Source organism: Oncorhynchus kisutch, linkage group LG12, assembly GCF_002021735.2.
Source record: "Oncorhynchus kisutch isolate 150728-3 linkage group LG12, Okis_V2, whole genome shotgun sequence".
NCBI lineage: Eukaryota > Metazoa > Chordata > Actinopteri > Salmoniformes > Salmonidae > Oncorhynchus > Oncorhynchus kisutch.
Window position 1 is genome coordinate 39425731 of NC_034185.2, and position 25929 is coordinate 39451659.

General features: G+C 42.6%; 1 protein-coding gene across 9 annotated transcripts in view; it reads right to left on the reverse strand.

The window, feature by feature from the left end:
• Positions 1–25929, reverse strand: part of LOC109900988 (otoferlin) — a 132758-nt gene that overhangs the window by 87026 nt on the left and 19803 nt on the right. For all 9 annotated transcript variants that reach the window (XM_031837536.1, XM_031837534.1, XM_031837530.1 and 6 more), the window contains exon 3: positions 1652–1740. In XM_031837536.1, the coding sequence (XP_031693396.1) occupies positions 1652–1740 (89 nt within the window). The remainder of the gene's footprint in view (positions 1–1651; positions 1741–25929) is intronic.

The window sequence follows — 25929 nt, forward strand, 5'->3', positions numbered from 1 at the left end:
AAGCCAACTGACATTAACTTCTGAGGTGCTGACCTGTTGCACCCTCTACAACCATTGTGATTATTATTATCTGACCCTGCTGGTCATCTATGGACATTTGAACATCTTGACCATGTTCTGTTATCACCTCCACCCGGCACAGCCAGAAGAGGACTGGCCACCCCTCACAGCCTGGTTCCTCTCAAGGTTCCTTCCTAGGTTCCGACCTTTCTAGGGAGTTTTTCCAAGCCACCGTGCTTCTATACCTGCATTGCTTGCTGTTTGGTGTTTTAGGCTGGGTTTCTGTACAGCACATTGTGACCAGCTGATGTCAGAAGGGCTTTATAAATACATTTGAAATTTGAAATTTGATTGATAGCGATTCCTTGTGACGGGCCTGGTGCCTGAAGGCTGACCCCGGGTTGCCGGTTGAACAGTGTTTAATCCGACACAGTGGTGCGAATTCTTCCGGGTTAAGCTGGCGAGTGTTAAGGAGCACGGTTAGGGGGGGCATGTTTTTGGAGGAATCGTGACTCCACCTTGCCTCTCCCGAGCTCATTGGGGAGTTGCAGCGATGAGACAAGATCGAAATTGGGGAGAAAAAGGGGGATCCTTTTTTATATTTACAAAAATAAATAGACAGCCTCCAAAGTTAGTGATGATGTATCTGTAATAAGAATGTCAACAGTTAACCGTGCCTAAAACAAATGTGGTCTGTCGATTCATTTGTATAATTGGAATCAAATGATTCTGTGCTTATTTTTGTTATTTCTTCATGTATCTCATCTATCATATGCACACGCATACAGAGCCTACTTTGAGCGGAATATCATCTCCAATCATAGAGATAGACAGAGATATAGCATCTACTGTATATACTGTACCTGTGTTTTTACTTCATCCTTAAAGTCTCGGCCTTAGCGTTCTGAGTGGTTGAGCTCAGGTGCGACAGATGCAACCATTAGCATACGGCGCTAATACAATTTCATTACTGCCTCACTCCACTCTATTAGAAGGCCATTCAGATGCTGCACTGCGGCCCGCAGCCAATCCCACATACAATTGAATCAATCTATCACCTCATAGTCAAGAAGCGTTAGGAGCTGATTGCCTATCTCAAGTGCTTTTAGCTAGATTATTGTGTGCATTATGTCCGTCTGAGGATGGCAGGAGGAAAGTGATGGAAGGGTTATGGTGACCTTCCCTCAATGTTCCAACTGTTAGTTAGACCCTGTTTAGTATGGTGGTGTGTGGCAGTGTTGTGCGTATTATTATTCCTCTGACCCGTGTTTGGAGTGTGTATTGAGCATGCTGAGATTCAGGTATTTGTTGGTTTGAGTTTTGTTAGTAGTAGCAGTAATCTCGGTTCTGGGTCCATATGTGTTTAGAGACAAAAAATAGGACGAGGATCAGAACTGAAGTGGACCTCCGCCCTCTCTCTTTGCAAGTTATGGCCAAATGTCCCCTCACTTTCCGAAATTCGAAAGATGCTAATACCTGTGAAATCGTGATTTGTCCAAAGCACTGAAACTTTCGCTGCTCATTCTCTCACGCATCCCATTGTATCATGACAGATCTACGGTACTATTTATGTTTATGTAGTCTCTCCACGAGAGATTATGGTAGTACTTATGTTACAGTATTGTGTTTGAGTGTATTGTAGGTAACTGACCTGTTGGTGAAGACTTTGCTGTAGTTGAACACTTGAACTTCCAGCATCTCATTTTCATCCACTCTACTGGCAATCGGCCATCGGAACGTCTGAGGGGTGAGAAAGACTAATTAAGGATTCAGCCCAAAACTATGTGACAGTGTGACAGGCTGCACAACCACAGGCTATAATGATTCAACCACAACATCCACAGTTTACAAGAAAATCATTTGACTGACCGGTTTAAAAGTATTTAATGTCAATCATTAACCACAACAGGCAATTTAAAAAAGCCCACCAGCCTTCTCTTACTGGGCCATAGAATATCTAATTACTTGTTTTACTAAGCAAGAGAAACATTTTCAACCCAACGCCAAAGCAACACCACCGGCAACATGAATAAGTGAAATTGTGAGAAAACCTTAATTGGATTTCTTCAAGATAAACCCAAGTTGTGCTGCTGAGTCATCTCTAATAAACACAACAGAAGTTGCACCACAGCATGCAAACGCTATGCATCTCAGTGATCTAATCTCTATTATAAACTGGTTGGTTCGAGCCCCAAAGCTGATTGGCTGACAGCCGTGGTACATCAGACTGTATACCACGGGTATGACAAAACGTTTATTTTTTACTGCTCTAATTATGTTGGTAAGCAGTTTATAATAGCAATGAGGAACCTCAGGTTTCTTTTATTTATTACATTTTTATTTAACCTTCATTTAACTAGGCAAACCAGTCAAGAACAAATTCTTATTTTACCCCAGACAAAACCTCCCCTAACCCGGATGATGCTGGGCCAGTTGTGCGCTGCCCTATGAGACTCCCGATCACGGCAGGTTGTGATACAGCCAAGGATCAAACCAGGGTCTGCAGTGATACCTCTAGCACTGAGATGCAGTGCCTTAGATCGCTGCGCCACTCGGGGGTTTGTGATATATGGCCAATATACCTTATGCACTCTGCATTGCGTCTTGCATAAGAACAGCCCTTAGCCGTGGTATATTGGCCATATCCCACACCCCCTCGGGCCTTACTGCTTAAAATGACTGTCCACAGTTGATTAGCCAATCAGCAGCCTTTCCCCCTGTGTTATCACCTTATGTAAGTTCTGTTTAAAAAAAAATTGAGGGTGGAATGGGGTAAGGATCCAAAGAGTGAGAGATAGCCTAGCTAAATCCTGTCAAGGGTACAACAGCAAGACAGAGCTGAGGGAATTCAATTGTTCTCTGTCAGTCTTGTCTGTTGTAACGTTGAACTAAATGTGTCTATGTCAGTGCTGGATGTGTGATGGGAAATGTTTGAAGCTCATCCAGCCCTTGCTGGTCCTTTCTGCTCCTGGTTGCTGACAGCACAGTGGGCTGTTTTTACTCAGAGCAGTAGTATTTACAGTTAAACAGTTCAACTGTAGAATATACTATTGTAATCAACGTAGTGTTTTGTCAGACACACTGTAGTATTTAATATAGTGTTTTTGTTCGACATATCTTTGACATACAGTAGAAGTGGAGGCCTTCACCTTGAGGAAATCTATTGGAGAAATACTAAAAGAGCAGAGGGGTTGTGTTTAGGTAGGTTGGTGGGTAGGTAGGACTGGGGTCTGAACAGATAGTTCAGAGCTTCTGACCTTTTCTACAACCTGTAGGGAACACGATATACATTGCATGTGGACACCACTTTAAATGAGTTCATTTGATTATTTCAGCCACACCTGTTGATAAAATGTCTTCCCTGCTAGAGCTGCCCCGGTCAACTGTAAGTGCGGCTACTGTAAGTGCTGTTAGGGGAAACGTCTAGGAGCAACAATGACTCAGCCGCAAAGTGGTGGGCCACGCGAGCTCACAGAACGGGACTGCAGAGTGCTGAAAAATCGCCTTTCCTCAGTTGCAATCCTCACTAATGAGTTCCAAACTGCCTCTGGAAGCAACGTCAGCACTGTTCGTCAGCAATTTCAAGATATGGGCTCCCATGGCCGAGCAGCCGCACATAAACCTAAGATCACCATGTGCAATACCAAGCGTCGGCTGGAGTGGTGTAAAGCGTGCCACCATTGGACTCTGGAGCAGTGGAAACGCGATCACCATCTGGCAGTCTGACGGATTAATCTGGGTTTGGCAGATGCCAGGACAATGTTACCTTCCCGAATGCATAGTGCCAACAGTAAAGTTTGAGGGAGGAGGAATAATGGTCTGGCACTGTTTTTCATTGTTAGGGCAAGGCCCCTGTGCTTCCAACTTTGTGGAAACAGCTTGATTCAGCATGACAATGCACTTGTGGCTGAATGGAAGCAAGTCCTCACAGCAATGTTCCAACATCTAGTAGAAAGTCATCCTAGAAGAGTGGAGATTGTTATAGCAGCAAAGGGGGGACCAACTCCATATTAATACCCATAATTTTGGAATGAGATGTTTGACGAGCAGGTGTCCACATACTAGTGCGATCTATGGTTGGCATGTGGGTATCTCACTTATTGGGATATTGGGATACGGGGAAGGGGAATGGGCAGGGTATACAGTGCATTCAGAAAGTATTCAGAGACCTTCAACTTTTCCACATTTTGTTACATTACAGCCTTGTTCTAAAATGGATCACATTTTTTTCAAAGTATCATCAATCTGCATACAACACCCCATAATAACAAAGTGAAAACAGGTTTTTAGAAATTGTCGCTAATTTATAAAGACCCTTTGCAATGAGACACAAAATTGATCTTAGGTGCATCCGGTTTCCATTGATAATCTTTGAAATGTTTCCACAACTTCATTTGGAGTCCACCTGTGGTAAATCGATTGGACATGATTTGGAAAGGCACACATCTGTCTATATAAGGTCCGCTCCTGAGGGGGTACTGTCACGTGTGCTCCCTATCCGGCCTCTAGGTCACCAGGCTGCTCGTTATGGCGCACACCTGTCACCATCGTTACAAGCACCTGCATGTCATCACTCACCTGAACTCCATCACTTCCTTGATTACCTGCCCTATATATGTCACTCCCTTTGGTTCCTTCCCCAGGCATCATTGTTTCAGTTTCCTGTCTGTGCGTTGTTCGTGTGTCTTGTTTTGTGTTATGTTTAATTGATTTATTAAAACATTCACTCCCTGAACTTGCTTCCCGACTCTCAGCGCACATCGTTACACGAGTAAGCTAGTGACTTAAAAAAAATTATTATGTGCCTTTCTAACTTCAGTAGCAAGTCACTAGTTAGCTATTAGAGTGCAGTTTTCTCCACCAGAAAGTATTGGATTTTTTTGTTGAATGACCCATTTAATTTCCCACATCAGATTCAACATCTGGGAAAAATCTGCATCAATCATGTTGTGGAAGTCTGTGTATTCAACACAACGAGAAGGTAAGAAGAAACAGGGATGTTCTCAAGCAGCGTATCGACACTACTGTATTTTTGGGCATGCAACAGTTGGCTTTTAGGGGGAACATTCCGCTAACAAGGGCAACTACAAGGAGCTTTAAATGTTTCATCTCCAGGAACTGTGAGTAGCCCTGTTCATTTTATGTCATTGGGGTATTGTAGAATCAATCACATACACAAACACGATCACATTATTGCACATCGATGTGCTTTTAAAACTTGCTTGGATAAACTCATTCTTAGCTAATTTTATTGGTCACATGACATATATTTAGCAGATGTTGTTGCGGGAGTAGCGAAATGCTTGTGTTCCTAGCTCCAACAGTGCAGCATTGTATCTAACAATACACATATTTTAAAGTAAAAGAATGGAATTAAGAAATATATAAATATTAGGACGAGCAATGTCGTAGTGGCATTGACTAAAGTACAGTAGAATAGAATACAGTATATACATTTGAGATGAGTAAAGCAGTATGTAAACATTATTCAAGTGACTATTGTTCCATAATTAAAGTGGCTAGTGATTCCATGTATATAGGGCAGCAGCCTCTAAGGTGCAGGGTTGAGTTGGAGGTGTACGTGGCCACGCAGTCATGGGTGAACAGGGAGTACAGGAGGGTGCTGAGCATGCACCCTTGTGGGCCCCCTCTGTTGATGATCAGCGAAGTGGAAGTGTTGTCTCTACCTTCACCACCTGGGGGCGGCCTGTCGGGAAGTCAAGGACCCAGTTGCACAGGGCGGTGTTCAGACCCAGGGCCCCAAACTTAATGATGAGCTTGGAGGGTACTATGGTGTTGAAGGCTGAGCTATAGTCACAAATCCCTCCTGAGATGTGTACCAACCTGGTGGCCAACTACAAGAAACGTCTGACCTCTGTGATTACCAACAAGGGTTTTGCCACCAAGTACTAAGTCATGTTTTGCAGAGGGGTCAAATACTTATTTCCCTCATTAAAATGCAAATCAATTTATACCATTTTTGACATGTGTTTTTCTGGATTTTTGTTGTTGTTATTCTGTCTCTCACTGTTCAAATAAACCTGCCATTAAAATTATAGACTGATCATTTCTTTGTCAGTGGGCAAACGTACAAAATCAGCAGGGGATCAAATACTTGTTTCCCTTACTGTACATGGACGTGACTAAAATCATAGATAATTCCCTTGGCATGTGATTGTATTCTAGGTTGGGTGAACAAAAGGACTTGAGTTTCTGTATGTTATCACAATCACACCATGAGTCGATAATCTTCTTCTCGAAGAGTTCTTTATTCCTGTCTGTGTGATGAACTGAGGTCATCCTCCTGCAGCTGTAAGTTCCAATCACCTTGTCCAGGTTGTCCACACCTCCTTTGTTGTGGTTATAGTCCAGGATGATGGCTGGCTTCCTGTCCTCACGATCACTGATCTCAGCCATTTTGTGCAGTGTGCTCAGGAGGACCACATTCTTGTTCCTCTTTGGGGGGTAAAGAAACTAGAGTGATGGTTGGGGTGAAGGCAAACTGATGAGAAGGCCTCTCTCCCCCTAATTGCGAGGAGTGCAGGGGGGAGCTCGGCTTGTTCTTTCTAACTGTGCCGACCATGGTGATCTTCCTCATCAGGAGCTGCTGGCTGAGTTCAATCAGTAGCACACATAATCTCAATTTCTCAGTGTGTGTGTTTGTGTATGTGTGAATGTGTGTGTGTGTGTCTTTGTGTTTTTGTGGTGTGTAAATGATTGATAACCGCCGGGTCAAAAATGACCCAAAGACAATCTTTGTACCCTGGTGGTGTACAGCTTTCATGGAAATATGAACAAAGGCAATGTTTCACTTTTTCTAATGTTGGGGTCACTCTAGGAAAATTAATCAAATTTCAAGTTGAAAAAAGATCATTTAGGGGATTTTCTCTGCTGTTAAACATTGTGGCGGGTCATTTTTGAACCTTAAGACAACACAAGGGTTAAGTATTGTTGTGGACTTAGAACATCCCCTGGCACCCAGTGTAGCTGTATATGTGTACTGTTTTGTATGTGTGTCTTTCAGAGGGATTCGGTTAAAGGACCCAACGTGTTGGCATCTTCTATAAATTGAACTTGCAATTCCACCATAGGAAGAGTTAGAAAGAATAAGATGAAGCTCCGGTAATATGGATAACTGTTGAAAGATCGGTGATGTGTTTTTTTAAACAATGTAATGGACACAGTGCAACACTTGGTAGGTAGGCTGCTGGCAGGCTTTGGCTGCGGTACAGCAAAGCCAAACGAGCCCCAGCCCCTGCTCATCTCACAGGGGAAGTGAAATGGCTACAATGACTTTGTGGTAACACTTTACTTGACAGCTTGCATCATAACACTTTATAACATGGTCATAACCATGTTATAATATGTCATAACAGAGGTCCTAGCATGCAATAACCTGTCATAACACTGTCATGATGCATATATTTACACTTGTTGAGACATATATTGTGTGATTTTATGGCTGGTTATGACACCTACATAAGAGTGTCAAAACCCACATTTACAGTAGTCAAATGTGTTTTTTCCCCTGCCAAGAAGTTTCCTTTCATTTGAAAGTGTGTTTCTTAAATCCTTTGTTGTTGTCAAGAAGCATTATGACCATCAGAATCATATAAGCCAGACAGGCCTATCACGTACATGCCCTTATGTCAGTCATCAGTCAAAAAGAGGGTGTCTTGTCCTGCTCCTGAAATCTGCTCCTGCATTCATCCCGGTCATCAGCAACAAAGCATTGGGGAAGGGGCATGTCTGACATCAATGTGTTAGCAATTGCAATGATAATTGAATATGGTCAATTTCAGAAAATTTTACAGTATTTAACATAAACATACTGTTGACAAGTAGGCTATGGTGTAATGGAATGTTTTGCCTTGTGTGGTAGGTTTTGTGGTGTTTTATACAATGTAGTAACCTAGCATGTGCTTCAAAAGTAGAATTCATATAGGCCCAATATGCTATATCTCAGTCAATTAAATCTTCTGGTGCCCCTGAATTGTATGTTGTGATCTGCACTTTTTTGGGAGCACCAGTGTTACCAATACATAACATTTTTTAAGAGGGACTAAGAGCTCAATTAAAAACGAGATGTTAATCCCATGATCTGCTGTGAAACCAGGGCGACTAGAAGGGTGAGCGGCATACTGCGGTCCTAGCCATATCACATGATTCCTCCTAACTATTGCCATATACACAGATGATGAAAACATCTAGGCTGAGATAAATTATGTAGCTACAGCACTCTCTGTCTCAATCACAGAGAGCAGCTTTGAGGTATAAAGTATCTATAATTAAGAGCTCCTTATAGTATTCTCTCTGAGAGTTTATACTTAACATCTGCTCGGAAGATCCTTTCAAACTTAACACCTACTTCATTTGATGTCCTGTTCAAGTTTCAAACGCATAAAATAAAATAAAATAAAATAAAATGTATTTGTCACATACACATGGTTAGCAGATGTTAATGCGAGTGTAGCGAAATGCTTGTGCTTCTAGTTCCGACAATGCAGTAATAACGAACAAGTAATCTAACTAACAATTCCCAAAAAAACTACTGTCTTATACACAGTGTAAGGGGATAAAGAATATGTACATAAGGATATATGAATGAGTGATGGTACAGAGCAGCATAGGCAAGATAGAGTAGAGGATATCGAGTACAGTATATACATATGAGATGAGTATGTAAACCAAGTGGCATAGTTAAAGTGGCTTGTGATACATGTATTACATAAGGATGCAGTCGATGATATAGAGTACAGTATCTACGTATGCATATGAGATGAATAATGTAGGGTAAGTAACATTATATAAGGTAGCATTGTTTAAAGTGGCTAGTGATATATTTACATCATTTCCCATCAATTCCCATGATTAAAGTGGCTGGAGTAGAGTCAGTGTCATTGACAGTGTGTTGGCAGTAGCCACTCAATGTTAGTGGTGGCTGTTTAACAGTCTGATGGCCTTGAGATAGAAGCTGTTTTTCAGTCTCTCGGTCCCAGCTTTGATGCACCTGTACTGACCTCGCCTTCTGGATGACAGCGGGGTGAACAGGCAGTGGCTCGGGTGGTTGATGTCCTTGATGATCTTTATGGCCTTCCTGTAGCATCGGGTGGTGTAGGTGTCCTGGAGGGCAGGTAGTTTGCCCCCGGTGATGCGTTGTGCAGACCTCACTACCCTCTGGAGAGCCTTACGGTTGAGGGCGGTGCAGTTGCCATACCAGGCGGTGATACAGCCCGCCAGGATGCTCTCGATTGTGCATCTGTAGAAGTTTGTGAGTGCTTTTGGTGACAAGCCGAATTTCTTCAGCCTCCTGAGGTTGAAGAGGCGCTGCTGCGCCTTCCTCACGATGCTGTCTGTGTGAGTGGACCAATTCAGTTTGTCTGTGATGTGTATGCCGAGGAACTTAAAACTTGCTACCCTCTCCACTACTGTTCCATCGATGTGGATGGGGGGGTGTTCCCTCTGCTGTTTCCTGAAGTCCACAATCATCTCCTTAGTTTTGTTGACGTTGAGTGTGAGGTTATTTTCCTGACACCACACTCCGAGGGCCCTCACCTCCTCCCTGTAGGCCGTCTCGTCGTTGTTGGTAATCAAGCCTACCACTGTTGTGTCGTCCGCAAACTTGATGATTGAGTTGGAGGCGTGCGTGGCCACGCAGTCGTGGGTGAACAGGGAGTACAGGAGAGGGCTCAGAACGCACCCTTGTGGGGCCCCAGTGTTGAGGATCAGCGGGGAGGAGGTGTTGTTGCCTACCCTCACCACCTGGGGGCGGCCCGTCAGGAAGTCCAGTACCCAGTTGCACAGGGCGGGGTCGAGACCCAGGGTCTCGAGCTTGATGACGAGCTTGGAGGGTACTATGGTGTTGAATGCCGAGCTGTAGTCGATGAACAGCATTCTCACATAGGTATTCCTCTTGTCCAGATGGGTTAGGGCAGTGTGCAGTGTGGTTGAGATTGCATCGTCTGTGGACCTATTTGGGCGGTAAGCAAATTGGAGTGGGTCAAGGGTGTCAGGTAGGGTGGAGGTGATATGGTCCTTGACTAGTCTCTCAAAGCACTTCATGATGACGGATGTGAGTGCTACGGGGCGGTAGTCGTTTAGCTCAGTTACCTTAGCTTTCTTGGGAACAGGAACAATGGTGGCCCTCTTGAAGCATGTGGGAACAGCAGACTGGTATAGGGATTGGTTGAATATGTCCGTAAACACACCGGCCAGCTGGTCTGCGCATGCTCTGAGGGCGCGGCTGGGGATGCCGTCTGTGCCTGCAGCCTTGCGAGGGTTAACACGTTTAAATGTCTTACTCACTTCGGCTGCAGTGAAGGAGAGACCGCATGTTTTCGTTGCAGGCCGTGTCAGTGGCACTGTATTGTCCTCAAAGCGGGCAAAAAAGTTGTTTAGTCTGCCTGGGAGCAAGACATCCTGGTCCGTGACTGGGCTGGGTTTCTTCCTGTAGTCCGTGATTGACTGAAGACCCTGCCACATGCCTCTTGTGTCTGAGCCGTTGAATTGAGATTCTACTTTGTCTCTGTACTGGCGCTTAGCTTGTTTGATAGCCTTGCGGAGGGAATAGCTGCACTGTTTGTATTCAGTCATGTTACCAGACACCTTGCCCTGATTAAAAGCAGTGGTTCGCGCCTTCAGTTCCACACGAATGCTGTCATCAATCCACGGTTTCTGGTTGGGGAATGTTTTAATTGTTGCTATGGGAACGACATCTTCAACGCACGTTCTAATGAACTCGCACACCGAATCAGCGTATTCGTCAATGTTGTTGGCTGATGCAATACGAAACATCTCCCAGTCCGCGTGATGGAAGCAGTCTTGGAGTGTGGAGTCAGCTTGGTCGGACCAGCGTTGGACAGACCTCAGCGTGGGAGCTTCTTGTTTTAGTTTCTGTCTGTAGGCAGGGATCAACAAAATGGAGTCGTGGTCAGCTTTTCTGAAAGGCGGGCGGGGCAGGGCCTTATATGCGTCGTGGAAGTTAGAGTAACAATGATCCAGGGTCTTTCCACCCCTGGTTGCGCAATCGATATGCTGATAAAATTTAGGGAGTCTTGTTTTCAGATTAGCCTTGTTAAAATCCCCAGCTACAATGAATGCAGCCTCCGGATAAATCGTTTCCAGTTTGCAGAGAGTTAAATAAAGTTCGTTCAGAGCCATCGATGTGTCTGCTTGGGGGGGATATATACGGCTGTGATTATAATCGAAGAGAATTCTCTTGGTAGATAATGCGGTCTACATTTGATTGTGAGGAATTCTAAATCAGGTGAACAGAAGGATTTGAGTTCCTGTATGTTTCTTTCATCACACCATGTCACGTTGGCCATAAGGCATACGCCCCCGCCCCTCTTCTTACCAGAAAGATGTTCGTTTCTGTCCGCGCGATGCGTGGAGAAACCCGCTGGCTGCACCGCTTCGGATTGCGTCTCTCCAGTTAGCCATGTTTCCGTGAAGCAGAGAACGTTAAAGTCTCTGATGTCCCTCTGGAATGCTACCCTTGCTCGGATTTCATCAACCTTGTTGTCAAGAGACTGGACATTGGCAAGAAGAATGCTAGGGAGTGGTGCACGATGTGCCCGTCTCCGGAGTCTGACCAGAAGACCGCTTCGTTTCCCTCTTTTTCATGTAAAATAAATTATCATATAGTTATGTAATGTGTTGAATAAAAACAGTTGGGTCAGCCTGATCATGGCCTTTGCTTCATCCCTTTGATAACACCTCACTCCAGTTGGAGGAATAGCTATAGGTCATTTTCAGGGGAAGTGATGTAATATTTAGTGCTGTTAGTGCTGAGCGGTTAACTGAAATTCCACTTATTTTTCGTATTTCTAAACAACTAATTGACCAAATTTGGTTCAATTATTTGAATTCCATTTCGTATTTTTTCTTCTTCTGTGAACTCAATGTGCAAATCGCACAGTTTCTCGAGAGATAAATCAGATCCAGTCTGACCTGTGGGATGTAGTAATTAACTACAATGACCACAATCCATTGCGCATCTACTTGTCCGTCAGTGTTTCTTTTATGACTGCCATGTAAGAGAGAAGAATGCACGATCGTGAGGTGCTATATAGAGCAGCTTTTGTTTCACGGGGTATCTCTACCTGAAAAGGCATGATTTAAGTGATTGATAGTATTAAGCAGTCATAAAAGTATGCCTTATTTACAAAATAGTGATTTTGCCAGACAGCATAGGCAGCAGCTCGACAGAGATGAGATGGTGACTGGGAATGAAATAATAAAGTCCTCAAATAAAACAAATGTAATATACACAATTACTGAAATATTTTATTAAAATAAAGTAATGTGAATAAATGATGGTTAATAAGTGATCATCTGTAATGGGCAGTCACTGTTTTTGTCAAGCCCTGGTCGAAGTATTTTGTGTTTATCTTCATTTATTTGGTCAGGCCAGGGTGTGGCATGGGTTTTTGTATGTGGTGTGTATGCATTGGGATTGTAGCTTAGTGGGGTGTTCCAGTTAAGTCTATGGCTGTCTGAAGTGGTTCTCAATCAGAGGCAGGTGTTTATCGTTGTCTCTGATTGGGAACCATATTTAGGCAGCCATATTCTTTGAGTGTGTCGTGGGTGATTGTCCTTAGTGTCGTTGTTCCTGGCGCTGTGTTAGTTTACACAAGTATAGGCTGATTCGGTTTTCGTTACGTTCTTTGTTTTGTAGTGTTTAAATATTGATTCGTGGTTTACGTTTGTTTATTAAACATGGATCGCAATCTACACGCTGCATTTTGGTCCGACTCTCCTTCACCTCAAGAGAACCGTTACAGTTTTATTTGTTTTATTCTGTGGGACATTCAACCCACATAATGCATAGTGCATTTATTAATGTTAATTTTCTTTAATCAAAAACCTTTTTCCTTCATTTTAATCAAAAACCGAAATCGAAAACCGTGATTTAAAAAAATTATAATCGAACCCAAACTGAATTGACCTCAAAAAGCACTAAACGCTCAGCACTAAGTAATGTATTTCCTGGACAGGGGAGGGGAAAGGGGAGGTAGCCTACTCAAGGTTTCCCATCCTGTATTCAGCACTCCACTGAGCATGTAGGCCTAAAGCCCAAGCTCAACTCTGAGAGTTGCATTATTGAAGAGCAGAGGATCGTTGCGACCTCACATCACATCACACCAACACACACACCCTCACTTTCAGAGATGATGACATATTACATAATTCACCAGTGTTTCTTTCAATAATTTGTTTTATCTATGACTTGAGAGATCGGGTCTGGCACTACAGGATAAGGTGCTGTACAGAGACTGCAGATAATGCTATTGTATGCTCACTAATTTTCAAAGCCTTTATGTGTGTTTGTTTGCATGAGTGGGTGTTTCTCCTAAGATGAAACAGCATCTCTTATATACTCTTAGAAAAAAGGGTTCCAACAGGGTTCTTCAGCTGTCCCCATAGATGAACTCTTTTTGGTTCCAAGTAGAATCCTTTTTGATTCCAGGTAGAAATCTTTTGGGTTCCATGTAGAACCCTCTGGGGAAAGGATTCTGCATGAAACCCAATAGGGTTCTACCTGGAATAAAAAAGGGTTCTACTTGGAACCGAAAAGGGTTATTCAAAGGGTTCCCACTCATAGGCTTTCGCCTGCAATATCCCACAGCCACTCATAGAGCCACTCATAGAGAGTAATTATTCTTTACGTGCCAAATGAAACCCGATGCAAATAACATGACAATAAAAATAAAAAACACTTGTTGACATTAAAACTCTTCAGTATTAATTAGATTTACACAGCAAATTATCAATGATGATCATTATGGTCCTCAACGCATTATGGTCATTAACGCCATCAGTTAATGACACTTCCATGAACACATTTTTATCTGATTAATGATGCACATAATTAAACTATCCTTCCCACACAAGTACAATCAAGAACATCCACCAGCAAATAAGGTAATTAAAGTAAAAAATAAGTGCAATATACTTACCGCATTGAGTCAGCTTTTCTCTGACTGCTGCACTCTTTCGAGCTGATCTAAAGTGATTTGATTGTGAACTGAATTAGACTAGACTGCAGTCTTGATTAAACTCCAATTAGTGTTTGCTTTCTTGCTGTGTGAGGCACTGAGGCCATCTGGTGTGGAGTTAACTGCAGAGAGGGAACATATGTCGAAGCAGCTTTCACAGAATCGTACATGGTCGATTAAGCAGATAGAACTATGCAATCAAACTGCAAAAGTTTCTTATCTTCACCCTAAAAAAACTTCTGCTGTCCAATGTTACAAGTCAGAATTATCTGCTGATACTTCACTATACTATCCCTAGGCTGTGGAGAGTCGGAAATGGGATCAAACAATATAGCTGCGAGCAGTAATGCCAGGGTTCAAGTTTTGGCCCCATCGAGCTACCATCAGGACATATTGGACACATTGCCTTAGGAGGAGCTACTTCTGTTATCCTTACCACACTTGCCTAATATCAGAACTCAACATAGAACAGATCGATTAGGTATTTTTGACAATTTTCAATGATGTTGACTACTTTAAATGCCATCTTCTCCCGAACCACTGGACTAATTGGCACATCAGTTTATATTTATCATCTATGAACCCATGTCTTTAAACGCATGTTCCAGGCCTCTAGCTCAAACGATATGGCCTCTATGAGCCAATGAGCTTGCATAAATGGTTTTGTCCTTCCACCATGCGTCTAAAATGAACCATACTCATATCCCTGAGCATGTGTGCCAAATTTCATAATTTGGAGACAAACAGATCAAGAGAGATAAACATGTGCCCCTTTATAGCACCACTGTGTGGTCGATCCGAATGTGCTAGCATATGTTGACTCTTAACAGTGTTAACAACGTGTTTTATTACAATACTAATCCGTGTCTGAAAATATTGTGTTGAAAGACCTTCAATAGATATCAAGTTCATGAGAGGGTGTGGCCAAAGCATCCTTCTAGGTCTCATTATCTGATGGGTATTTAATTATTCTTTCACCAAAGTGGCAGAATTGTTATAATACTACTAATAATAATAATGTCTGAGAAGAAATACAAAAGCGTTTCACCAGCTTCGCTGCTTGAACCCCTAACAAGTGTTAGCGAGAAGTACACAAAAGTATGTGGTCACCCCTTCAAATTAGTGGATTCGTTGCTGACAGGTGTATAAAATCGAACACATAGCCATGTAATCTCCATAGGCAAACGTTGGCAGTAGATTAGCCTTACTGAAGAACTCAGTTACTTTCAATGTGGCACCGTCATAGGATGTCACCTTTCCAACAAGTCAGTTCATCAAATTTCTGCCCTGCTAGAGCTGTCCCGGTCAATTGTAAGTGCTGTTATTGTGAAGTGGAAATGTCTAGGAGCAACAACGGCTCAGCCGCAAAGTGGTAGGCTACACAAGCTCATAGAATGGGACCGCTGAGTGCAGTACCGCGTAGCGTGTAAAAATAATCTGTCCTCGGTTGCAATACTCCCTACCGAGTTCCAAACTGCCCATGGGAGCTTCATGAAGTTAGTTTCCATTGCTGAGTAGCCGCACACAAGCCTAAGATCACCATACGCAATGCTAAGTGTGGACTTCAGGAAACAGCAGAGGGAACACCCCCCTATCCACATCGATGGGACAGTAGTGGAGTAGTGGAGAGGGTAGTAAGTTTTAAGTTCCTCAGCGTACACATCACAGACAAACTGAATTGGTCCACCCACACAGACAGCATCGTGAAGAAGGCACAGCAGCGCCTCTTCAACCTCAGGAGGCTGAAGAAATTCGTCTTGTCACCAAAAGCACTCACTCACAAACTTCGAGAGCATCCTGTCAGGCTGTATCACCGCCTGGTAAGGCAACTGCTCCGCCCACAACCGTAAGGCTCTCCAGAGGGTAGTGAGGTCTGCACAAACTACCTGCCCTCCAGGACACCTACACCACCCGATGTCACAGGAAGGCCATAAAGATCATCAAGGACAACAACCACCCGAGCCACTGCCTGTTCACCCCGCTATCATCCAGAAGGCGAGGTCAGTACAGGTGCATCAAAGCTGGGACCGAGAGACTGAAAAACAGCTTCTATCTCAAGGCCATCAGACTGTTAAACAGCCACCACTAACATTGAGTGGCTGCTGCCAACACACTGACTCAACTCCAGCCACTTTAATAATGGGAATTGATGGGAATTGATGTAAAATATATCACTAGCCACTTTAAACAATGCTACTTAATATAATGTTTACATACCCTACATTATTCATCTCATATGTATACGTATATACTGTACTCTATATAATCTACTGCATCTTTATGTAGTACATGTATCACTAGCCACTTTAAACTATGCCACTTTGTTTACATACCCTACATTACTCATCTCATATGTATATACTCGTATACTGTACTCAATACCATCTACTGCATCTTGCCTATGCCGCTCTGTACCATCACTCATTCATATATCTTTATGTACATTTTCTTTGTCCCTTTACACTTGTGTGTATAAGGTAGTAGTTTTGGAATTGTTAGTTAGATTACTCGTTGGTTATTACTGCATTGTCGGAACTAGAAGCACAAGCATTTCGCTACACTCGCATTAACATCTGCTAACCATGTGTATGTGACAAATACATTTGATTTGATTTAAGCATTGGCTGGAGTGGTGTAAATCTCGCCACCGTTGGGCTGTGGAGCATTGGACTCTGGAGCTGTGGAAACGCGTTCTCTGGAGTGATGAATCAGGCTTCACCATCTGGCAGTCCGACGGACGAATTTGGGTTTGGTGGATGCCAGGAGAACGCTACCTGCCCCAATGCATAGTGCCAACTGTAAAGTTTGGTGGTGGAGGAATAATGGTGTGGGGCTGTTTTTCATGGTTCAGGCTAGGCCCCTTAGTTCCAGGGAAGGGAAATCTTAAAACTACATCATACAATGAAATTCTAGACATTTCTGTACTTCCAACTTCGTGGCAACAGTTTGGGGAAGGCCCTTTCCTGTTTCAGCATGACAATGCCCCAATGCACAAAGTGAGATCCATACAGAAATGGTTTGTCGTGGTTGCTGTGGAAGAATTTGACTGGCCTGCACAGACCTTTTGGATGAATTGGAACGCTGACTGCGAGCCAGGCCTAATCTCCCAACATCAGTACCCGACATCACTAATGTAGTGGAAAGCCTTCCCAAAAGAGGGGGGACCAACTCCATATTAATGCCCATTATTTTGGAATGAGACGAGCAGGTCTCCGCATACTTTTGGTCATGAAAGCTTTTACATATAAAATGCCTTCAGAAATGATTCATACCCCTTGACATATTCCACATTTTGTTGTGTTATAGCCTGAATTCAAAATGGATTAAATATATTTTTCTACACACAATACCGCATAATACCCCATAATGACAACATGAAAACATGTTTTTAGAAATGTTTAACATTTATTGAAATTTAAATACACAAATATATAATTTACATACTGTAAGTCTTCACACCCCTGCGTCAATCATTTGTAGAAGCACCTTTGGCAGCAATAACAGCTGTGAGTCTTTCTGGGTACGTCTCTAAGAGCTTTGCACACCTGAATTGTACAATATTTGCACATTCTTCTTTTAATTGCTAGAAAGCCACAACTGTAACTAGGCCACTCAGGAACACTCAATGTTGTCTTGGTAAACAACTCCAGTGTATATTTGGCCTTGTGTTTTAGGTTATTGTCCTGCTGAAATGTGAATTCATCTCCCAGTGTCTGGTGGAAATCAGACTGAACCAGGTTTTCCTCTAGGATTTTGTCTGTGCTTAGCGCCATTCTGTTTATTTTTTATCCTGAAAACCTCCCCAGTCCTTAATGATAACAAGCACACACATACCATGATGCAGCCACCACTATGATTGAAAATATGGAGAGTGGTACTCAGAAATGTATTGTGTTGTATTTGCCCCAAACATAACACTTTCTATTCAGGACAAAAAGTTAATGGTTTGCTACATTTTTTGCAGTATTACTTAATTGTCATGTTTCAAACAGGATGCATGTTTTGGAATATTTTTATTCTGTACAGGCTTCCTTCTTTTCACTCTGTCAATTAGGTTAGTATTGTGGAGTAACTACAGTGTTGTTTGATCCATCTTCAGTTTCCTCCTATCACAGCCATTGAACTCTAACTTTTTTAAAGTCACTTTTGGCCTCATGGTGAAATCCCTGAGTGGTTTTCTTCCTCTCCGGCAACTCAGTTAGGAAGGACCCCTGTATCTTTGTAGTGACTGGGTGTATTGATTCATCATCTCAAGTGTAATTAATAACTTCACCATGCTCAAAGGGATAATCAATGTCTGTCTTTTCTTCTTCTTACCCATCAACCAATAGGTGCCTTTCTTTGCTAGGCAATGGAAAATCTCCCTTTGTTGTTGAATCTGTGTTTGAAATTCACTGCACGACTGAGGGACATCAGTCGTGCAGTGTATGTGTGGGGTACAGAGATAAGGTAGTCATTAAAAAATATTTTTAAACACCATTATTGCAAACAGAGTTAGTCCATGCAACTTATTATGTGATTATGTGTTAAGCAAATTTAGGCTTGCCATAACAACGGGGTTGAATACTTACTGACTCAAAACATTTTAGCTTCTCACTCTTAATTAATTTGTGAAAATGTACTTGCTTGACCATGCTGTGGGTCATGCAATATGCAATATTTGCTTGGTGGTCTTCACCGGACTGATATTGCTCTCTGGTTTTGTGATGAAACAAACATATGTGTAGTTGAATTTGTGGCATATAAACGAATGGGTTATAGAGCAAATAATGCAATTATCACAACATATCGTAGGTTGCTATATGGCATGGCATGGCTTGGGTTCATGGCTTGGGTTCCCCACTGATTTTACCCACTGGGGTCCTGACTGGGGTTTGTATTGGGTTCTGTGGAGGGAACATCATCTTAGATTCAATAAAATGACTTACTTGCAGATACCCAAATAATTTGCTCTATGGTATAGCAATTTTGGGGGCGATTTGCTGAAACTATTGCAATGTGTCACCATCAAACATATATGATATCGACCTTATACCTTTCTGGTACCGGAGGTGGAAAATGCTATCAGACATGCTAGTGGGAAGACCTTGTTAGTAGCCCTTTCCTACAGTCAATGACCAAAAACGCTCTCTTAGGCCTTATGGGTGGAACGTGATGGGTGAACAGGTGATCAAAGCAATCTTTAAGCGTGGAATCAGAATGGTCGGACCAGCGTTGAACAGACCTGAACACGGGCATTTCCTGTTTTAAGTTTCTGTCTATAGGCTGGTAGCAACAAAATGGAGATGTGGTCAGATTTGCCGAAAGGAGGATGAGGGAGGGCGTTGTGTGCGTCGCCGAAGTTAGAGTAGCAATGATCCAGAATTTTGCCAGCCCAATTTCCTGGGGTAACAGTGTAAGAAAGAATACATCAAAAAAATACTGCATAATGTCTTAAGAACGCAAAGCGATGCGACCATCTCTGTCGGCGCCATCACGAAAGGAGTAGGCATGCACAGTAGAAAAGAGGACGAAACATTCCCCTCAGAAATGACACTGTCTGTCAGTGTTTGTTAAACAAAAACGAATAAAAACAGCAATGAATAATCCACAGTGAGAAATGCAATGAGGAACTTCGTAGTCACAAGTACCTGAAACCACTGCCTTCAGTAACGCTGTGTGGGGGGAAAAAAGAATCTAAGGTGCAGGAATTTCTTGCCTTCAGCATTATCTAGGAATACATTTCTTCTTCCATTTCTTCAATGTGCTGAGATTTTGGAGAATATCTCTCTAGGGCAGCCCTCCAACCTTAGAGAACAGTGTGCAACCAGCCAGGAATATTTTGGAAGTGAAAAACAATCCAGTCTCTATGTAGTCTACAGATGCCTGTAGTAAACATCTCACAGTTGCAAAGCCCTATGACAAACCAGCATATTTCCTGGAGCTTGGATATTCTGGTTTGGTTAGTCTGACAGGAATATCATTCTCTCCATGAACTGGACGCAGGGGCGCTGAGTTAACGAGAACACTCACTAAATTAAACCCCGTCATAACAAACAGTCACATGAGTGCCCTCGTTTCCTGCAACTCAACCACAGGCCGGGGTAATCAGGGAAGTGATGCGGGGACTTTCAGGAAGTTACCTCACAGTGGCCAGCAACTAGCCACTGGGGTCAACCACAGCGGGAGAGGGCAGGAATCAAGACAAGGCTTTCAGTGAGAGGTAAGATGGGACTTTAAGTGTAACCACAGTAGGCCTGGCTGACAGGTACAATATGCTATGTAATGAAGAGAATATGTAATATGTAAGCAAATGAAAAAGTCATGAAAAAATCAATAAATTTTTAACATGTTGCTTGGAGTGCCTCTCATGAAAAAGTCAGTCTATATGCCCTATGTATTATCTCTATGACGGTTCTTCTGCCTGAATTGGGCAGAAAGTTTAGAAACAGAGAGAGAGTTATGTGAATTCATTTTTAGATCTGCATCCTCAGACTTGTCTGTTTTTAAAGCACAAATCACTTACCAACACTCCAACTGCTGTTAACTAGAGGCCCAAATACACACCAGTATTCTAGCTGGAAGAGATGGCTGCATGGTGGTATATATACAGTATATACAGTGGGGCAAAAAAGTATTTAGTCAGCCACCAATTGTGCAAGTTCTCCCACTTAAATAGATGAGAGAGGCCTGTAATTTTCATCATAGGTACACTTCAACAATGACAGACAAAATGAGGGAAAAAAATCCAGAAAATCACATTGTAGGATTTTTACTGAATTTATTTGCAAATTATGGTGGAAAATAAGTATTTGGTCACCTACAAACAAGCAAGATTTCTGGCTCTCACAGATCTGTAACTTCTTCTTTAAGAGGCTACTCTGTCCTCCACTCGTTACCTGTATTAATGGCACCTGTTTGAACCTTTTATCAGTATAAAAGACACCTGTCCACAACCTCAAACAGTCCCACTCCAAACTCCACCATGGCCAAGACCAAAGAGCTGGTAAGCAGCTTGGTTTGAAGAAATCAACTGTGGGAGCAATTATTAGGAAATGGAAGATATACAAGACCACTGATAATCTCCCTCGATCCGGGGCTCCACGCAAGATCTCACCCCGTGGGGTCAAAATGAGCACAAGAACAGTGAGCAAAAATCCCAAAACCACACGGGAGGACCTAGTGAATGACCTGCAGAGAGCTGGGACCAAAGTACCAAAGCCTACCATCAGTAACACACTACCACGCCAGGGAGTCAAATCCTGCAGTGCCAGACGTGTCCCCCTGCTTAAGCCGGTACATGTCCAGGCCCGTCTAAAGTTTGCTAGAGAGCATTTGGATGATCCAGAAGAAGATTGGTAGAATGTCATATGGTCAGATGAAACTAAAATATAACTTTGTGGTAAAAACTCCACTCGTCGTGTTTGGAGGACAAAGAATGCTGAGTTGCATCCAAAGAACACCATACCTACTGTGAAGCATGGTGGTGGAAACATCATGCTTTGGGGTTGTTTTTCTAAAAAGGGACCAGGACGACTGATCCGTGTAAAGGAAATAATGAATGGGGACATGTATCGTGAGATTTTGAGTGAAAACCTCCTTCCATCAGCAAGGACATTGAAGATGAAACGTGGCTGGGTCTTTCAGTATAACAATGATCCCAAACACACCGCCCGGGCAACGAAGGAGTGGCTTCGTAAGAAGCATTTCAAGGTCCTGGAGTGGCCTAGCCAGTCTCCAGATCTCAACCCCATAGAACATTTTTGGAGGGAGTTGAAAGTCCGTGTTGCCCAGCAACAGCCCCAAAACATAGAGGAGAGGAGATCTGCATGGAGGAATGGGCCAAAATACCAGCAACAGTGTGTGAAAACTTTGTGAAGACTTACAGAAAACGTTTTACCTCTGTCATTCCCAACAAAGGGTAGATAACAAAGTATTGAGATAAACGTTTGTTTTTGACCAAATACTTATTTTCCACCATAATTTGCAAATAAATTCATTAAAAATCCTACAATGTGATTTTCTGGATTTTTTTTTCTAATTTTGTCTGTCATAGTTGAAGTGTACCTTTGATGAAAATTGCAGGCCTCTCTCATATTTTTAAGTGGGAGAACTTCCACAATTGGTGGCTGACTAAATACTTTTTTTGCCCCACTGTATATTTATATTCCGGACTCTGAAATTGCTCGTTCTGATATTTTTTTACATTAGTTTTACTTTTTGTTTGTTGTATTGTTAGATATTGCTGCACTTTTGGAGCAAATCTGTGTACAAGATCAATAAACTTTGATTTGATTATTTTGATTTGAGTGGGAGGCCCCAATTTAATGCAGCTAAAAGCTAACCCTCAAACCCAGCTGCGTTGAATTATGAATACAGATTCAGCATCCAGTAGAATATCAAAGGCATGTTCCAGGCCATGCATGAAGAAACAGGCCTCCTATCTTTATGCTAATGATGCGGTGCTCTGCTAGAGATCCTGGGCTGGGTTATACAGTGAGTTTTATAAAGAAGATGATGAGGAGGACGATGATTAGGATGATGAAAATTAAACTGCTATCACATCCAAAGCTTTTTGGGTCAACTTTTAAGATAAAACACCCACATACTCACACTGTTGAGGCTTTGCTCTATGCCCTAGGCTGCCTGGGGCCAGACTGGACAATCTATTGATGTTGAGTTGACATAATGACCTCTTCATCATTTAATGGTTTGGATCCATAAAGACAGGGCAGGGAGAGTAGGATAAGGCTCTGTCTGATCAGATCATTTCTCCTACAGTAACTGTACCAGCTACTGTTAGTGAGGGCTCAAGGAAAGCTCAGAAAAGTGTGTGTGTGTGTGTGTGTGTGTGTGTGTGTGTGTGTGTGTGTGTGTGTGTGTGTGTGTGTGTGTGTGTGTGTGTGTGTGTGTGTGTGTGTGTGTTCATCTGTCTCTGGGGAAGTAGATAAAGTGTACCATTGCCAAAATCCCCAATTATCCCTTGTGTTGGCTTAAGAGTAAAAAATGACAGCAGCGAAAACCCGCTAAATGATTGCTTTTCCTAGAGTGGCCCTAACAATAAAAAAAGTGAAACATTGCCTTTGTTTATATTTCCATGAAAGCTGTACACCACCAGGGTACAAAGATTGTCTTAGGGTCATTTTTGACCCGGCAGTTCTAAAATAATTTACACACCACAAAAACTACAAAGATACACACACACGCAATGAGAAATTGAGAATATGTGTGCTACTGATTGAACTCAGACAAAACTAAAACTTTATTGTGCCTGTGCAGCGTCTCCCCTCTACGACCCCAAACATGACAGAAAATGTTCACAGAAAAAATATACAACATTTCTTGAAAGCATTATTTACTAATGGGGAGTGCAGTCAGAGGCTATAAAGGTGCTGCAGATGACAGTCTCCCCAGTTCTCTCTTTGCTGAAGCCATGAGTGCGCGTAAAGTCCATGGAGAAAAAGAGCACCTCCTCCCAGCTGCCCACTGTACTGAGGCTAGGAAACACTGTACCACCGATAAATCTACGATAATCGATCATTTCAGTAAGCATTTTCCTACGGCTGGCCATAATTTCCACCACCTTTATCGGTGGTACAGTGTTTCCTAGCCTCAGTACAGTGGGCAGCTGGGAGGAGGTGCTCTTTTTCTCCATGGACTTTACGTGCACTCATGGCCTCGGGGACGCAGAAAATTGCCCAAGCCCCCCCCCCCCCCCCCCCCCCGCTTCTCCTTCACCAAATCCAGACAGCTGATGTTCTGAAAGAGCTGCAAAATCTGGATCCCTACAAATCAGCTGGGCTAGACAATCTGGACACTCTCTTTCTAAAATGATCCGCTGAAATTGTTGCAACCCCTATTAACAGCCTGTTCAACCTCTCTTTCGTATCTTTTGAGATCCCCAAAGATTGGAAAGCTGTCACGGTCATCCCCTCTTCAAAGGGGGAGACACTCTAGACCCAAACTGTTATATACCTATATCCATCCTGCCCTGCCTTTCTAAAATCTTCGAAAGCCAAGTCAACAAACAGATCACCGACCATTTCGAAACCCACTATGTAATCTGGTTTCTGAGCTGGTCATGGGGGAACCTTAGCCACGCTCAAGGTCCTAAACGCCATCAATAAACCGCCATCGATAAAAGACTACTGTGCAGCCGTCTACATCGACCTGGCCAAAGCTTTCCATTCTGTCAATCATCCTATTCTTATCGGCAGACTCAATAGCCTTTGTTTCTCAAATGACTGCCTCGCCTGGTTCACCAACTACTTCTCTGACAGAGTTCAGTGTGTCAAATTGAAGGGCCTGTTGTCCGGACCTCTGGCAGTCTCTATGGGGGTGCCACAGTGTTCAATTCTCAGGCCGACTCTTTTCTCTGTATACATCAATGTCGCCCTTGCTGCTGGTGATTCTCTGATCCACCTCTACGCAGATAACACCATTCTGTATACATCAGGCCCTTCTTTGGACACTGTGTTAAAACCATTTTGGGATAGGGGGCAGCATTTTCACTTTTGGATGAATAGCATGCCCAGAGGGAACTGCCTCCTACTCTGTCCCAGATGCTAATATATGCATATTATTATTAGTATTGGATAGAAAACACTCTGAAGTTTCCACAACTGTTTGAATGATGTCTGTGAGTATAACAAACTGATATGGCAGGCGAAAACCTGAGAAAAATACAATCAGGAAGTACACATTGAGATATGGATGAGGTTGCACTTCCTACGGCTTCCACTAGATGTCAACTGTCTTTTGAAAGTTGAATGAGGATTCTACTATAAAGAAGGGGCTCATGAGACCTGTTTGAGTCAGTGGCCTGGCATAGTGCCTCGGTCTCATGACACACGCTACCGACAGAGTTTCCTCTCGTTCCAGTGCCTTTTCTGAAGACAAAGGAATTCTCCGGTTGGAACATTATTGATGTTTTATATTAAAACATCCTATCGATTGATTCCATGCATGGTTTGACATGTTTATAAAGGACTGTAATGGAACTTTTCGAGTTTTTGTCTGGATGAAATGCTCACGTCTCATGAAGATGTTGCAATTTGGACATAAATGATGGAACTTTATGGAACAAATCAGTCATTTATTGTCGAACTGGGATTCCTGTGAGTGCCTTCTGATGAAGATCATCAAAGGTAAGTGAATATTTATGGTGTTGATTCTAACTTTGTTGATTCCAAAATGGCGGCTATTCCTCTGGCTGTTTTGGGTTCTGAGCGCCGTTCTCAGATTATGCTTTTTCCGTAAAGTTTTTTTGAAATCTGACACAGCGGTTGCATTAAGGAGAAGTCTGTCTTTTATTCTGTGAATAACACTAGTATCTTTTATCAATGTTTATTATGAGTATTTCTGCTAAAATCACTGAATGTTTTGGAATCAAAACATTACTGCACGTAAGGCGCCAATGTAAACTGAGATTTTTGGATATAAATAAGCACATTATCGAACAAAACATACATCTATTGTGTAACATGATGTCCTATGAGTGTCATCTGATGAAGATCATCAAAGGTTAGTGATTAATTTTATCTATATTTCTGCTTTTTGTGACTCCTATCTTTGGCTGGAAAAATGGCTATGTTTTTTTTCGGCTTGGCTGTGATCTAACATAATCATATGTTGTGCTTTAGCTGTAAAGCATTTTTGAAATCGGACACGATAGGTAGATTAACAAGATGTTTATCTTTCATTTGCTTTATTGGACTTGTTAATGTGTGAAAGTTACATATTTAAAAAAAATATTTTTGAATTTCGTGCGCTGCCTTTTCTGCGGAATGTTGTCGAGGTGTTCCGCTAGCGGAACCCCTGCGCTAGAAAACCTCCAAACGAGCTTCAATGCCATACAACACTCTTTCCGTGGCCTCCAACTGCTTTTAAATGCTAGTAAAACTAAATGCATGCTATTCAACCAATTGCTGGGTGCACCCGGCCCGCCTGA